Here is a 17,577-nt window from a genome sequence, read left to right as displayed (position 1 = left end):
GATAAAATCGATTTTACAAGAGATGATTCGTATACATATTATACGTATAAGTATAGTTGCATGTAAAGGCCACGACACGACGACGATACGCTTCTCCAAGAGCGTGTAATAAACTAGAGAGCTCACGAAAGCACGGAGTCAAGATCAGAAACTAATCCAGATGAACGTCGACATTTCTCGTTTCCTCGGATATATCCTAAAGTCTAGATTATCAGACAAGAAAGATAAGCGATATGAAACATGTATTTCACGATATCCTTCGGAGAAGTTACAAGAACGTAATATTTGAGGTACTGGAGAAAATACAGCAAACACTTCGAAGAGGGATACTAAAAGGTAGAAAAGGACGAAGAAGGAGGGGTAAAAGGAAACGGGCAACGATATTACGACATCGTCCTATCGCATCCACGAATCGTGACGATACAACGCGTATGTATGTATATATGTATTTTTGTATGTACCTTGGCACACAAGTTGCGACCTGCAACAACCTGTAACCCTTTCAAGACTCCTCTCTCTCTCTCTTTCTCTCTCTCACTCTCTCTCTCTTTCTCTCTCTCTCTCTCACTCTCTCTCTCTCTCTTTCTTTCTCCCTTCCTCCCTTTCTTTCTTCCTCTCTAATCTCGTATTCTTGATGAATAACACCAGAAGCTAATATTACGAATACAGGTTCGTATAATCATGTTGGATGGTTAGTTACAAAAAAGTACTTCTTAGGCGAGGTTGAACGATCACCGACTTGAAAATTCTTCTTCTTTCGATAAGACGAGAGAGGCAACATAGGTAGAGAGACGATGATGCTAGGGGCTTGTTGCTTGTTCCGCGAGCAAAAATATTGCTCTGGCAGAAGTGAAATATGCCTCCGTAAGGTATTATTCCACACGGGTAAGGGATGGCATGGCAGCTATCTGATTCCGTTATCACGACTTCCCGTATAACAGCGGTCTTTCGTGGACTACCACGCGAAATAACAGTGCCGAAGAAATAACGTATTCGTACGTCCTGCCACCTACATTTTCGACGTCTAACCGTGCATCACCAATCCTCTCTTCTTTCTCTCTTTTTCTTCCTCTTCGATCATCCCTTCGCCTTGTTTTATTCTCCCTACCCTTTTTCTACTCCAATGTTAGTATCTTCTAGGTATATCTTGAAAAATTCGCAAGATCGAAGGCACGTTTCCTTGGCTAACATAAACCGAGCTGCAAAGTGCATCCTCCAACATTTCCATCTCCGACGATTATGTAAACGATATGTGTATACGTACATACATACAATGAAGAATATTGGATTAGGAGAGACGTCATTTGTCTTCTTATTCTTCTTCACCCTACAAACTTTTTTCGATCCATTGTACGATGATATCCTTTACTCTCGACGATTGAATTCATTGGTAACTTTCAAAAATAAGTACATACATACATACATACATATATAAACGCACACACACACACACACACACACACATATCCTTATATATGTTTATATATATGCATACACATATTCTAACATATGCCTGACTCTGAGGAAAAGGATGTTTGTCTTCTATCTCATTTTGTAGCCTCTTCATCAATTTCCCAGGGAGGACGAAAAATAAGCGGAATTACGTGCGAGAAGGAAAATACAAAGACGAAAATAGAGAGAGAGAGAGAGAAAGAGGGAGAAAGAAAGGGAGGAATAGACTGTCCTCCGACATGGCCATATACATTCTCGTCCCTGCTATTAATGCCTGGTAAATTATAAATAATGTTACTGGAACGACCACAAATCAACGTTCGGAGTAATACCGGGATCCTGGCCCTTCGTTCGATAAGGGATTAAGCGCTTTTCGAGAGACGCCTACCCCATTGAGCAGAGGAGTTGAAAGGATGAAAAGAGATGGAAGAGGTAGTCAGGGAGTCGCATCCCAGCTGCGCGATCGGGAAACCGTATTCATTGGAGGTGGATCTTCGAATGAAGTTACCTTCAAGGTAAAGTAAACCTTTTGTGAAAATACTTTGTCGAAACAATATCGATCTATCTCTAACTTTTTAACGTCAGTCAAAGTCTAACACTATTTTATAAAATTACATTAATTATATTACGATAAGTAAGGAAAAGTATTATTTAGAATATTTTATATTTATATTTTTTGTTTTATATACATTTCTTATAAAAATTCAAACATGAATAATTTGAGTGACCAATATGCATTTGGAAATTCTTATCTAATCGAAATCCTATTATTTTTTTCATATAAATATAAGAAAGAATTTTAGAAAAAGCTTTGTTCATTATTATTAACACAAGGGATCTCGATACTTGACTCGTTAAAATCTACGATAACTGAATCTTTTTTAGTCTATCTCGTTTTCCATACTCTCTTTCTTGATTACATAAATTATCACAAATTTCCAGACGAGAAAGTAAAAAAAAAAGAAAGAAAAAGAGCCTTAACAAGGTACAGCTGAATGATACTCGCAATTACTACTAGGAGACCTTCGGAAGGGCTTACCAAGGCGAATGAATTTCGAGCCTGACCTCAAACGAGAAAAGAGGGAGAAGAAATGGGATGAGCGAGTACTCTCCGGTGATGCCATGCCACGATAACGGATGTCTCCGGCCACGGCTCTTGTCTCATTGTCTTCGCCCATTCCCTGAGAGAACGTAAGAGAAATAGAGAGAAAAAGAAAGGAAGAGAGAGAGAGAGAGAGAGAGAGAGAGAGAGAGAACGAGCTGGCCGTCAAACAGATTGAAATCAACGAAGCGACTTATATTTTCTCCTTCGCTCGGTACCGCTAGAGCCAGATCTGAAATGAAAATCTGTGGAGAAAGTCCACAGAAAAAGAGAGGGGAAAGAAAGAAGAAGAGAAAGAAAGAGAAAGAGTGAGTAACCATAGAATAATTCGCGGTAGAAAACACCACGAGCATTAGGAGTAGCAGCAGCAACAGCAGCAGCAGTAGCCTGTTACGTCCCCGAATTCTTACCATCCCCGTTTCCACTACGATTAACTTTTTTCGAAACTTATCGTTGAGGATGAAGAACCTGTTTGTTCATAAGAATTCACTAATACACGTCGAAAACATTTCACAAATAATCGAAACTCCAAAAGCCAAGACAATTAACTCTAATTATATCGATCCGTGTCTGATATATCTCGAACATAATTGAATCTCTTATTGTGATCTATAGAGTAAAATGAAACCGAATTATCCTCGATGGAATGAGAAAAAAGAAAAAAGAAAGAAAAATGTTTTTCTATAACTTCAATTATGAACCATTAAGAAATATTCCATTTTAGAAATTTTGGATCCATCAGTGAAAAACATCCGTCCTAGTATGCTGGAAGAACTCATTTATAAAATAAACTCTAAATTAATAATGAATCCGTACTGATGATTAAACGCGAATTCGTACTTCAAAGACTATTTTTTTCACGTTAATTACTCGAAGCATAGAAAAAAAGAGAAAAAAAGAACCAAAAGAAAAGAAAAGATAGATCAAGAAAGCATCGTAAAGGAGGAAAAATGTCCAAATAAAAATCGAGCTAATTCGAAACTTTTTTCCTGTTACGTTTCAAATTTAATTACTTAGTTCTCTTTTTAAAACCTTTACCCTCGTTTGTATCTTATGATATTGGGTTGTCAATTAAGTGATTGCGGATTTTATCGTTTCCTGCTTATTTGAAATCCGGCAATCACTTAGTTGCCAACCCAATAGAATTCAGCTGCAAATCATACTTTGAAAGGACCAGAAACTGCGAAGGATCTTAGATCGAGAAATTACACGTAACGCAGTGGCTAATCGAGCAAAGTAAGATGTATGTCTAATCCACGTTTGACAATCACAAGGCTACTGCCGCTTGGCGTAAAGCGTGAACGGGAACGAGAACGAGAGCGAATGTAAGTGCGAGTGCGAGAACGAGAGAGAGAGAGGGAGAGAGAGAGAGAAAGAGAGAGAGAGAGAGAGAGAGACGAATGTACGATATTGCGCTAAACCGAGCAATTACTGGCCGTAATCCCGGTAATAGAATTCCAATATGCGTGCCAATTGGACCGAGTCTCTGTGCGGGCGTGCAGGCGTGAATCTGCAGGTCGTGCGCGAACGGCGAAAGCCGTGACACGGTTTAGCCATTAGCCACGAGACTGGTTACCCGTGGACCGTGGGCCGTGGGCCGTGGGCCGTGGATCGTGAATCGTGGATCGTGCCCGTGGCACGTAGCTGTTTGCACACGGACAAACTATCCTTGTCTATGTGTATACGAATCTCTATATTTCACTGTGATTCGTACATGCATACTCATTCAATTCAATTCGCTACCTTACAAGAGACTACATAAGACATATGAGATAAACAAGACCAGTAACAAAATCCATTGCAACTCTTTACTACCACCATATATGTATGTACTTACTACGTATGTTCACAAGTGATTCTGAAACTTCGTCAACACGAAGTTTCTCTCCTTCACTACGAGTAAATTAATGGCAACTTCCATACGATCGTTATTCTCATCTCGGAAATTCGTATTAATTTGAAATATTTCTATTTCATGGGATAAAGTCTTCGAGCGATGAACTATCTGATTGGTTTTCTTTTATCGAGATCGAGTCGAATCAATGAGTGTTAATTTTATTTTTAAATAAAAAAATGTCAAAATAATGATATGAAAAAATATATTGGATAAATCAATGATATTCTCTTTTCGTTAATCAATCTCTTTCAGGTGATACACCGCGAATATTATGTTGATCGTAAAATTATTCTGATATTTTTGTCATTCATCTTTACTATTCTTTCGGAATACGGAGATTTGCTTCTAGTGAGTTTCCAGCAAGTTAATTTTCCGTACTTAATAGAGTAATTAAACAAATAATTAGAGAGAACCCGACGGAAAATATAATACATTCTTGACTATAAAATGTTTAACGTTAAATGATTCTATCTTATTGAACGAAGTCAATTTTAATGCAGCTTTATTTCCATAGTTTTCTAGATATAGATCCTACGTATTTGACTTGTTAACACAAAAATAATATGACAATATTTATAATAAAATTTTCGATCGATAAATGGAATATCGTAAATTAAACTTTTAAGCTTGAAAAAGTATTAATCACTATATATACACCACCACGTAGATGTTTCATATTCGTTGCAAATAAACTCAACAACGATTGATCGAACATTGACGATAAAATACTGAATGTAAACAGTTTCAAAAGAAAAGATGCGGAAGCATTATACGTATGAGATAGAAAAGAAGGGAGGAAGGTGTATCGAGTTCATCGAACTGTGAAGCGTATTTAACAACGATTCATTGCGCAATTACGTTTAATTGCTTCCAATTAAATAATCGCTCCAATTAAAATCGACACAAAAGAAAAGTTATTCACATTTGCCCTACCGATTATTTCGATGATCGCTTCTTTCATCGTACTGAGAAATGTTTTTCGAATGAAAATCGTATTTTCGCTTCTATCATCGGAAACTCGAGCTTTCTTATAGATTCAACTCTCGTAGATGGTACTATGTTGAACTTTCGACTTAAACTTATACTCTCTTTGCGTCTTGTACAGTGTTTATATTACGTTGTACTTTGAGTTCCGACGGTATACCGAGTACTTTTGAGAAACTCAGTGTACAAACACATTCTCTGGAAAGTTCTAACCCCTCTTCTGCCTTTTCACCATCTTTTAGCAACCTTCTTCCTATATACTATCCTAATAAAGAATTCAGGTTACATCTTTCCACCTTTGGAATCTAATTATGAACAAATAAATAAATTTAAAACATCAAGCTACTTTTGAATCAATGTTTCTGTATTATTTATTTCAACCTAGCAAAGAGTTTTAAACTTACAGATATGCACAATCCTTTAAAAGATAAAAAGCTAATTCATTTTTATTCAATTTGATATTACAGAGATACACTTTGATTGATATCTTCACCAACCTAATCGTTGCAAAATTTTCAGCCGCAAATATATTTTTCCAAGATAAGTGTGTTTGATATAAAATAAAATTACTGACTAGTTGGCGGTGATCCACCGTTGTCGTATTGGCTTTTGTGCTTCAATAAATAACCTGCTAGAAAGCTAATAGGATCGGTAGGTCTTTCTTTGGCTAAAGTAGATAAAGCCTGCAGCAAAATGGGAACCACCGTTTGATCCAGATACTGTCTAGTTGGTAGTGATTGCACCTCAACACGAGATTTCTTTGGAGGTACACTTGACAGGTCAGGATCTTTGTCCATTGCTATCACTTTCTGTAAAAAATTAATTATAAATTAGGATATGATAAGGCAACACTAATAATATAATGACTTACCGAAAATCTACAACCCTATCGTATACATATAAATACATTTAACAATCGATCTTAAAAATTAACCTCATGTGAAATATAAAAGCAATCAATTACAATAAAAAAAGGCGAACAGAACAGAAGAACTACTAAAATTTTAACTTATGAAGTAATTAAAACTATTCAGATTATTGAAAATCTTAACAAAATGAAACTTTACATAGAAGATTACTTATCTTGCTTGTTCTATGTTATTCAAAATAAAATAATCCTTGTACTACTACGTATGCTGGCTAAGAAAATAATAAATTATTCAGTAACATAACCGAACAGCTGTCACTGCATCGAAAAAATCTATAAAAACGTTAATATCGAAGTTTCAACAATTTCAACAAATTCTTCGATTATACAACATCGACATGCCGTTGAAACATTAATTATACTTCCTTACAATGCATACGTATACGAGAATGGATTGAAAATTTCACCGTTTTAAAGCAAAACTCGTGTTCTTCTAGGTTATCTTTCTTACGTGCGCTGCTTCCGACACGACATTGGTGATGGGTTGAGCTGGCGTTGACGCTTCAGTTCTTTCTTCAGTTGTATTTTCTATCATTTTAAATAAAATAATCGTATTAAGAATATTTTTATGTCTATAATAAGAATTAGATTACAAAAACTCATTTCGTGAGAAAACGATTAGAAATACCAGATGTACTCACCACCACCGGACGCCATCGTGTAAACAAACAATGTTACCAACCATTAACGGTCACACACCGAACAGTAAATTATTTATCAATATTAATTAACTCTTCTTATCGTTTAAATGTAAGATTATACTACAATGATTTTCATTCAACCTGATAAGTGAAAAGATTATCCGATAAAAATAAAAGTGAAAAAGTTATCCGATTGTTGTATAATAGATTTAAGAACTACGTTTGTTTTTACAAAATTGAAAAATAAAAACCAATTAAAAGAATAATGTTTTCGACTGTGCTCAATAACAGTTCATGTTAAACTTTTCTCATGTTCTCTGTATAATATAATATAGATAAACAATATAAAATTTCAAATTAACTCCTCGAACTGAACGCCACCAAACGTACAAATAATGAATTATTAATGTTTCTTTCCATGAAGATTTAATGAGATCGATACAGCAGATTGAAAAGAATTATTACCAGTTTAAGTTGATAAAAAATATTCATTCTTCGTTATATGCATATATATGATTAAAAAAAAAAATTATGCTTATTACATTCAGTTATTAGTTGTTATTTTAAAATATTTTGTAAAATACGTCATAACGCAAGTAATTCATTTTAACCGACAAGTATAGTCTTTAATAATTCATGTGAAACATATAAAAAAATATTTATGAATGTATTTATTGTCAGTACACCGATAATGAATTATTATTCTAAAGCTTATATTATATTAAAGATATAATAAAATGATATAAAAATGATACTGGTATATCTAAACTGTAAATTACGATATTGTACTTCTGAACACACAATTAAAAGAAATTATACATTATTAGGAAATTATACATTAAAAGGACTTACAGGATGTTTCAATAATTTTATTACAAAACAATATCTACATTACTTTTAATAATACGAAAAAAATCTCGAAGAACAACTTGATTCAAAGGAGTATACATTATGACGTGAATTAATTTTTTTCAAATTCATTTTTTCGAGATTTCAAGGTCATCAAAGTTTTTTGAACGAGATTACATATTTTTTCTCTTTGACCTTCCTTAAGAATTGCTCATTGATATTAAAACATGCAGCTATAATGCGTTCTTTCATGTTTTCCAGTGCTGTGGGAATGTCGTTATAAACTATTGATTTAATCGCAACTCACAGACAATAAATTAAGGTTTAAGATCTGATGAACATATAGGCTATCGAATATTTGCACCACGACCAATTTGTAATGTTGCGAAAATTTTTAATAGGCTATTGATGCATTATGAGCCGGACATATTGAAACTATTTGATATCTTCAATATCTTTGAGGTATTGAAATATCTTCAAACAGTCCAATTTTTCTTTTATTCAGGGTCACACGAAGGTCATAGTATTATAGCTATCATGTAACAATGATGAAAATATGTTGTCCTATATAAACAAATAAACTTGGATAATCTCGATATCTTCAGAAAAATAACCTCGTGAAAAAATTAATTCACACTATAATGTGTAGCTGTTTAATATAATATAATATATATATATATATATATATATATATATATATATATATATATATAATGTTATATATAATTTGTTACTTTGGTATTTCCTCGTATCATTAAAATTATCGAAGATATCGTAACAGAGTTAATGAGACACTCTATACATTCGGTCGAAGCTCTGATCGTTCAGAAAAGCAAGCTTCAAAACAAGCTTAAGAATATACGTTTGTGTGTGTTCGTCTTATATTAGTTCTATTTATTCGTTTCAGATTAATTTATACGTACCAGTATCTTTTTAATTATAACTACATTTTACACATGTTTTTTTTAAATAAAAAAGATGGGAATGTTGTATGTTGATAAAATCTATATGAATCAGACACAAATCAAAACCAAATGAATCATAGTTCTAAATAATAAATTATTTCTTTTGTAATAAGATCAAATAACATTATTTGATAGAGTAGAAATTATATAAAATTATGTCTACATGATATGACATTAATTAATGAATTTGCTATTATTAATATGAATTTTTCAAACAGTACTGAATAATTCTCAATTAACATGTATAAATATAATATCGTCTGATAATTGAATATTAAACAAAATATTTAAAAAATTTACCTAATAAAGTTATATAGATAGGTGTAATTACGGAAATTTGATAATATTTCGGTGTTAAAAATACTTACTAAATAGTGTTATTCAAACTTCGTTAAGAGGAATAACACTTCACGTATATCAACATTTCTCCATGCGATCCAATAAATTTGTTCGTAATGGTACTGCGACCGAAATGTTTTGTAATATAAAATTTTTAAAAAATCTGACAGGCCAGAGTCTATCCAAATATATTGTGTATGTATATATATTATTTTAAAGATACGACTGTTACTACGGTATTCTCACGAATTCGCAAGAACATTCTACGAAAACTTTCACCTAAATCTACTACAAATTTAATCAATTTTCTCCGGCTTTGGCATAAAAAAGCAGTTATCATTTCACAATCCATGAAAATTTTAACGAGGCCTTAATTTTGAATCGCGCTCTATAAGTTGAGAAACGCTGATGAAGATAATATTTATTAATCTATAAAAGACAGAGAGAGAGAGAGAGAGAGAGAGAGAGAGAGAGAGAGAGAGAGAGAGAGAGAGAGAGAGAGAGAGAGAAGTTCGTTTTTTCGGTTTATTTATTTAACGTAAAGTTAGACGCTACAACTTTGGTACAAAAACATAAAATAGTGGGCATTGAGGAAACGGTATACCGCGCGCGGATCCTCGAGTCTCTACTATCGCGAAGATATGTGAGAATTAATAATAAAATCTCATAATATATAATCCTATCAGCAACGAAACGTAAAAAAGAAAAAGCACATAGACTTAATAGAACGAAGAAAAAACAACGACGAATAAAGATAATAAAAATATCGTGAAGTAACAGGAAATAATGACGTACAACACTCCGTCCACAGTAAGCTCGAAGAACCGCGTTTGCTCATTATTATTATTATTATTATCATCATTATCATCGTAAGAAAAAAAGGTGTGAAATGCACGCAGTCAATTAATTTTTCGCGACTTACATATGTATGTATGTAAATATGTATGCATGCATGTATGTATGTATGTATGTATGTATGTATTTACGTATGTATGTACGTATGTATGTACGTATATATGTACGTATGTATGTATGCATGTATGTTTGTATGTACGTGTGTGTATGTGTGTGTATGTGTAAACGAGGGTGTATACATCGATCGATTTATCGATCATTGCAATCGTTTTCGCAGCATTTCTTAAAATAATCATTGCGGGGAAAAAAAATTATTGCATATAAAATGCCATTCAGATTTTGATAGTGCATGTCGTTAATGACAAAAAGAAAGAAATCATCCATTTAATGATCTAAACGACATCGCAATCATCACATATTTTCTTTAATCCTGCTTACTCTTAAAACACTGACGACAAATATGTATAACGCCTAAGTTAATGCGTGTAGGTCGATTACAACGTATGGCTATGCGAAGTTTTCGTTTTTTTCCTTTTCTCTTTTTTTCCACATTAGCATCATCACCATTATCATGATTTTCAAGTGTTAGAGATTCAAAAAAGCGTTAAAAGCGTAAAAGCTCAGCGAGCGTTGTGTGATTAAAACGTGATATACGTTATTTGTAAAAGTGACTTGGATATGGATATTAATCTGATATAGCGTGATCGTTATTACATTATAACAACACATACACAAGACTTTGCGCAAAAACTTCTAAAATCACATCGATGAGTAAAATGCTGCGGCTTCGCCGAAACGGAGCCGGCTGGCCGAATATTAGAATATTATGGAAAATTCCTAATCGTATCCTAGAGGGATATGAAAATTTTAGAGATTTATTAAAAGAGCTTAAGAGATCCTTTTTTCGTCGTCCACAAGAATAGAAAAAGAGACAACGTCCTTCCTTCGCGCATTAATAATGTCAATAGTAGTAATAATAATTAGTAAATAGTTGTTGTAATAATAATAAGAAGAAGAAGAAGAAGACGAATAATAATAATAATAATAATACAATTATCGGCCAACCGGTGTCCGTTTCGTATCGTCGCCTCGGCAAATGAACGCGACACCTAGAGATATCCTACTTACAACGTATTTATATGTTAGGTTAATCATATATATATATATATATATATATATATATATATATATATATATATATATATATTTATATAATATGTATATATCTAGAAATAGTGACGTGATAAAAACAAACTATGAGACAAGCGCCGTCATCGCATCCTTGCACAACATCGATCGTGCGACGAGATTAATTGTTCGAAAGACGAGAAATCTAGGAGCCTAGATATTTTGAGAAAAGCACTATGGAATTCTAAAAGAGGATACTTTCGCCAGGAAAGTCCGCTTTTCTCTACTTCGCTTCTCTATTCTTATCGAACACGATGGTCATCTATCAATCGACAACGATCGACGTATTGTTAGGCTGCCTAAGAGAAACGGTGATTATTGTCTCGCGACCATCCGTCCAACTTAATGCCTATCTATGTTTCTTTTATTTATTCACTCATTATGCTTTGTTACTTATTCGACTCACTTATTACGTTTCTAATAATCATCGTCGCGTTATCCTTCGAACTTCAACTCGAGCAAAAAATTTAGCGCGGCTAATATAGGTGTGATTAGAGCGGACTAATTAATTATCAATAATACATACGCGTAGATCTATAAATACGTATACACGCGCCGGACTCACATCATACACGTATTTATATATGTATATATATATATATATTTTTTTTTATATTAGGACGATTAAAAACCGACAGCAAGTATAGCTTGTATGTGAAACTTGTGTATTGCGAGAGATTCAATATGAGTGTAAATGTATTTTTATGTGCGCGTAGCCTGTAAAGAGAGTACGTAATGAGGATTATATTTGTTTATTTTTTTTTCTTTAATAATTTTTCTGATGACGTGCCGCGTTCTTCCTTCGGATAAGTCTATCGGCAAGAGATTTCAATTTAGATTTCATTCATTTTTGTTTCTTATCGTTTTTGCTCAACGGACGACGACGACGACGACGACACGACGACACGACGACACGACGATACAATGACATGACGATCTCTACACTTGCTCTCCGCGACATTGAGACTCGATATATCTTCGATCCCCGGGGGGACACAACCTTCGTTACGAAATTATAAATCGTATATTATGTATATATCTGTTATATCCGTTATATGTTATGTACGTACATATACGTAACGTATATATGTATGTATGCCTGCGGGTAGCGGCAGTGTGGCACAACCATGACTTAAAAGCGAGTAACTAATCTCATGTTTCGTCTCGATGCGTCCAATAGAACGAGACGTGATCTTTAACCTAGGATTTTCCGCGTAAAACCCCCGAAAAATGAACTGTCGCCGAGAGCACGCTTTTCTTTTCTTTTTCCCTTGATCTTTTTCTATTGTTGTTTTTTTTCGTTTTACTATTTTTTTTTTCTTTTTTTTTTTTTTCATATATGCATTTCCTATATGTTTGTATGCTATTTCCTTATTGTTATTTCGTTTTGTTTCGCTGTCGTACGAGAGCGTCCGCGAACCTATACCGGGTATCACGAAGCGCGTGAGATCCGAGAAGAGACAACTCTTGTGTGACGAACTCGCTAATCGATTGTTATTATTTTTATTTTTAGCCGTCGACCTTTTCGACCTCCTTCGTCCTCGTTAGGCAGTCAATTAGAGAGGCAGTTTCGAGTCTGGCCTTTGATAAAATGAGGGAAAATCAAAAGTCAATACTAATAAATGAAATAAAAAAGAAAAAATTAGAAGAAATCTAAACAAGAGACAAAACAAAGAGAAAAGGCCAACGAGAATATAGAAGTCATTCGAGATATGGTCAAGAACGGCCGAAGGAGGTGGTCCTCGTCGCGAGGACGATGCTCGTTGTCTCGTACGTACGTACATCTGATAAACATGTATACAACCTTTTTCAAATTTAATTCATCAAATTTTAGAATCTATTCGCGACGATGTTATTTTGTGATTTGTTTTTGTTTTTCTGTTTTTTTTTTAGTTTTTCTTTTTTTTTTTCTTTTTTAAATCATTAAAATCATTACAAATTGGACCGACGACAGCACCGGGGGAAGAGTTAGCGTGCGCTTCGTTTCCGTTTCTCTCGAATCTTCGGTCGCAGTCAACGAGAGAGTCGGAAGACCATGGATGATGATGGATTTACAGGTTACACTGCCACAGTATCGTAGGGTGTGAGGAGTCCCCCGTGACCGCCGTGGGGACTACCGGTTTGCCGGCCGGGGGCTTCGTTTCTGCAACATCGATTATAATTTTGAGAAACGTTCTTCGATAAAGGCTATCTTCGTTCCTTTTTTATTTTTTTCTTTTTTCTTCTTTTTTTTTTATTCTTTCTGTTTTTTTTCTTTTTTTTTTCTTTTTTTTGTTCTTGTTTTTTTTTTTTTTTTTCTTTTTGAAAGAGCACTTCTTTCAACTCTTTTTTGCATCCTCGTACAGATGCATATAACACTGCAGAAAGCGAAAGAATTATTCGAGCGATTATTAGAAAGGCTAATTTTGTCCGTTGCGTCCTAAAAAAAAAAAATAATTATATAATAATTTAGCAGCATCTGTACGCGAACCAAAGATTTTCATCCATGCACTAGAGTTACAGCAGCAACGATGAATAAGTATTAGTTACAATATATTGCTTATAATTGTAAGAATTTAATAATGTTATTTATTAGAGGCTTAGTGATAAATGATTAGCATGTTAGCACAGCAGGGTAATATGGCGATGATGATAACAGCGTATAATATGGTAATAATATAGCATGAGTCGCAGTAGAGGCATTTTTTAAGTTATTTCTATCGCTAATCGTCCTTGGATTAGTCAAAAAGAAACGTTATTAATTACGCCAAGAGCGTCGGCCATCAAAAACTGCATGCAAAATATCATGTTCGCATAGAGAAGTCTTTCGTTGACGTTGATAATCAAGCAATGTTTTGTAAGCATATCGGCTGGCCTGCTGTTTTTTTTTCTTTTTCTCAAAAATTTTACTATCAAAGGTACAGCATTTGTAAACATGTTGTAACGAAATTGCATCTATCTTTATAGAAATACACTCTGTACTGTTCTACGATCAAGAAACTTACGGCTTCCTGCGTAAAGAGTCATGAAACAAGAAAAAGACAAAGATAAAAGATACAATATTAAAATGTATTTGTAAAGCCTTCAGCTAATCTACCGTGCATTCGATTATTTTTCGTAACTATAATATTGTAATATAATTGATACAAAAGTATTATTGTTCGAATATTTAAAATGAAAAACTTCAAAATAATGACAAAAATGAATGATTGAAAGACGATTAATGATCTTTTATGTCATGACTAAATGATAAATGAATGATGATGAGATGAATTGAATTGACAATATTCAATAGATATCTTAGAAATATGAATTTTCAGTCGAGATACAATATTAGAAACGGTAACTCTCGTGTCGTTTGATCGCGAATCAAACACATTCGCTCTCTACTGACCTCTCTATGAGTTTACGCATCTCCTCGGTGGTCATGCCGTCCTTGCCGCGAGCATTCACTGAAATAGAAAAACACACGGCACGATTGACACAACGGTAAACTACTATGACAACACGTAGCATGCGAATTGTGGAAAGCTATACGATTAGAAACACAGAATTCGGAGCGATTTTCTTCCATTCGTGTACGTTGCGATTTGCTCGACATGCGATATGTCCGCGTTGTACACCTAGTATCTAACGAATGTCTAATGAAACGAGCATTTCGAGAGAACCAAGAACAAGTACGAGAAAACACGACTCGACGATCCGAATACAAGTCAGACTTGCTTTCTTTATTTATTCGGACATGAAATCGTGTTTCTCATGTTCATCCTCGGCCCTTTGTCCCTTGGATCGATCAGGATTCATTGTACTGACCGCCATAGTTGCGGTTGACAAGTTGATCACGGTCACATTCAGCTTCACTAATCTCGTTGCTTTCCTTGCTGTCGTTGAAACTCGAGTTGTTCTGATCGTGATTCCTTGGTGGTGGTGGAGGTGGTTCAGGTGATCCAGAAACAGGTAAGTTACGAGCAGATCCAACGCTACGACGGCCAACCGATCCACGAGATCCATAATGATCATAAGGAGCACCGTATTGTCCATATTGAGAGCCGTATTGATCTTCTTCAGGAGCGCAATTAGCAGGATCGTCATATTCGGGAGAGAAAACGTGGGTTCCGCTGCCACCTCCTTGGGATGGTACTCTAGAGTATCGGCCGTTCTGACGGGGCTGTCGAAACGCAAAATATATCAATAATACTATTATCAAGATAAATTCTGTACGAGCTGTTTGGACAGACTCTGTACCATAGATTGAGATCCAGAGCGACTGTGAGCAGAAGCGTTAGTCGGATGTCCAACTGGTGGTCCCATAGTTCCGGAATGTCCATTTCCTTGGTGAGGGAAAGTCTGGAATTGCATAGCCTTGCTCGGGTCCATTTCTTCACGGAATCCTAATAAGTGGAAAGTGGCGTACGGGCAGATCTCATCTTCCATGCCTGCAACAAGTATCGAGGGTAGACTCTGTTGCCATGAAGTTCGTATAAAAGATACATTTTCTATTTATTACTAAATTCTATGATTATTATTTCCACGTTTGATAAATATATTAATGATATCGATGATATTTATACGTGCACCAGTTTTACTGACGGTAGTCTCGCTTAAACGTTCCTACTCTCATATCCTTTCATATATCTTCTCACCCATGTATCACCGAACTGAAATATTTTTTTTATCGAAAGTGTGTTCGATGTGTAAGTTGTGTGCTAGGGGCTGTAACGAGCGTAGCATGCGAGAACGTGCAACATCGATAAAGAAGAATAAAAAGAACAAGATGTAGAAGAAGAATAAGAAAAAGTAGAAAAAAAAGAAATATATGCCTGCATTTGTGAGAATTTATAATCACGAAGAGGACTTACGAAAACCGGCTGCAAGATCGAGTGGCTGTACCGACTGTAGTTCGTGATTACCAGAATCGCGAAAGACGAAGGCTTGCGACGGGACACGAGGGAGAACGAGTCCTTCGTCCTAGAAAAACTACTATTACCAACCTCTGTGAGAGAGGCCCTCCGAACTGCCCATACGCGGTGGAGGTGGGCACCTTCTGCTTGGTGCACAATGATTTAATTCCTCATACATGTGCCTCCTTGGATCCCACGTTGAATGGCTTCTCAACGAACCTGTTGTACCTATCGAACATATGCTACAACAATCGTACGACTCGCTGCCGCTTACCAAGCTATGTATCGAGATCTAGTTTTTAAATGATCTTTCTTTTCTAAAAAAAAGGAACAATAATACCAAGATCAGAGAAATTTCGTTAATCATATTCGATTCTTGGTACGCGCAGCGACGTTATAAGCGCATACGAAGGAAAAACATGTTTCGTCTTGAAGCAAGGTATACATCTTTACACGTGTATATATATAATATAGTATATGTATATACTTAGGTATGCAAAATATGTTTAAGCGTAGCCAACATAAATAATAACAAAATCTAGACGGTAATGATATAATGCGTGTGTATAGTGTTTGCTTGCACGTTGGTTCTTAATAATGAATACCGCTTCGAAATTCGTATTATCGGCTGGCTGTGCGAAATTCTTGTGTTCCATAAGAAGATATGGTCAAACTATCTCGTGCCGATGCGACAACATTCAAACAGTAATAATGGAGAATCATCTAAATATCAAACTTTTGTCAATTGTGGCTTACTTATCACTGTACCTCGCTTGATGCGATCGCAAGTGTTATAGTTGGAGCCAGGAACAGGTGGAAGTTTGCGATTCGGTGGTGCGATGTATCCTAATTCATCTCGGAGATCAGGCCTGCGTTTGTCGAGTGTAGCGCCACCAACACCGGTTTGTTGATATACTACATCATCTGAAAGAAAAAATAAATGTTTGCTTACATTAATACCATATATCATGTGTTTTCTCATAACATGTTAGTACATTGAAGTACATGAAGTTAGTACATTGAATTATATTATTGGCAATGACTATGTACAATTGATAAAGAATCACTGGGAGGATGATCACGATCAGAACCTCTAGATAGATTATCAAATATTATAGCATTTCAATATTAAAATTTATATCAATTTTTCCATATTAAAATCATCATCGCAGTGATACTTAATTATTCGATTTCTTTTCGTAACCTAATGAATAAAGTAATAAAAAAAAAATTGGTATACATTGTCCCTCGTAATATTTCTCGTCGGCTGAAGAGATACCTCGCAGCCGTGTTTGTTCCGGGCCTCGGGTTCGTCTAGACAATGCGACGCAAATGACGACAATTCCTACGATAATGACAACGATCGTAGCTCCAACCGGTACTACAACGTTAACATCGAGCCAACTCGGTAACCATGGGAAATAACGTCTGACGTCGGTATTCTTGTTATCATCGTTACGTACCGGCGGAGCAATCGTACCTGTACAAAATAAACAA

At 35.1% G+C, this 17,577-nt stretch overlaps 2 protein-coding genes across 51 annotated transcripts in view; both read right to left on the bottom strand.

Annotated features, from left to right (window-relative positions):
- Positions 1-5,778: 5,778 nt before the first annotated feature.
- LOC124950451 (protein dpy-30 homolog) lies at positions 5,779-7,278 on the bottom strand. Its single transcript, XM_047497174.1, has 3 exons — positions 7,005-7,278; positions 6,815-6,891; positions 5,779-6,244 (listed from the first exon to the last, which is right to left on the bottom strand). The coding sequence occupies exons 1-3, from the start codon at positions 7,018-7,020 to the stop codon at positions 6,002-6,004; spliced, it is 336 nt and encodes a 111-aa protein (XP_047353130.1). The 5' UTR covers positions 7,021-7,278; the 3' UTR covers positions 5,779-6,001.
- Positions 7,279-12,488: 5,210 nt separating this feature from the next.
- Positions 12,489-17,577, bottom strand: part of LOC124952732 (Down syndrome cell adhesion molecule-like protein Dscam2) — a 66,883-nt gene continuing 61,794 nt past the window's right edge. For 32 of the 50 annotated variants that reach the window (XM_047503165.1, XM_047503046.1, XM_047503112.1 and 29 more), the window contains 8 exons: positions 17,321-17,560; positions 16,837-17,004; positions 16,171-16,308; positions 15,425-15,615; positions 14,993-15,347; positions 14,574-14,631; positions 14,185-14,190; positions 12,489-13,343 (listed from right to left, as the gene is read on the bottom strand). In XM_047503165.1, the coding sequence (XP_047359121.1) occupies positions 13,259-13,343; positions 14,185-14,190; positions 14,574-14,631; positions 14,993-15,347; positions 15,425-15,615; positions 16,171-16,308; positions 16,837-17,004; positions 17,321-17,560 (1,241 nt within the window). In that variant the 3' untranslated portion in view covers positions 12,489-13,258. The remainder of the gene's footprint in view (positions 13,344-14,184; positions 14,191-14,573; positions 14,632-14,992; positions 15,348-15,424; positions 15,616-16,170; positions 16,309-16,836; positions 17,005-17,320; positions 17,561-17,577) is intronic. The other 18 variants (XM_047503402.1, XM_047503337.1, XM_047503345.1 and 15 more) reach the window with 2 other exon arrangements.

The sequence above is a fragment of the Vespa velutina genome, chromosome 1, assembly GCF_912470025.1.
Source record: "Vespa velutina chromosome 1, iVesVel2.1, whole genome shotgun sequence".
NCBI lineage: Eukaryota > Metazoa > Arthropoda > Insecta > Hymenoptera > Vespidae > Vespa > Vespa velutina.
The sequence above is the reverse complement of the archived record's forward strand: the minus strand, read 5'-3'. Positions and strand labels throughout refer to the sequence as shown.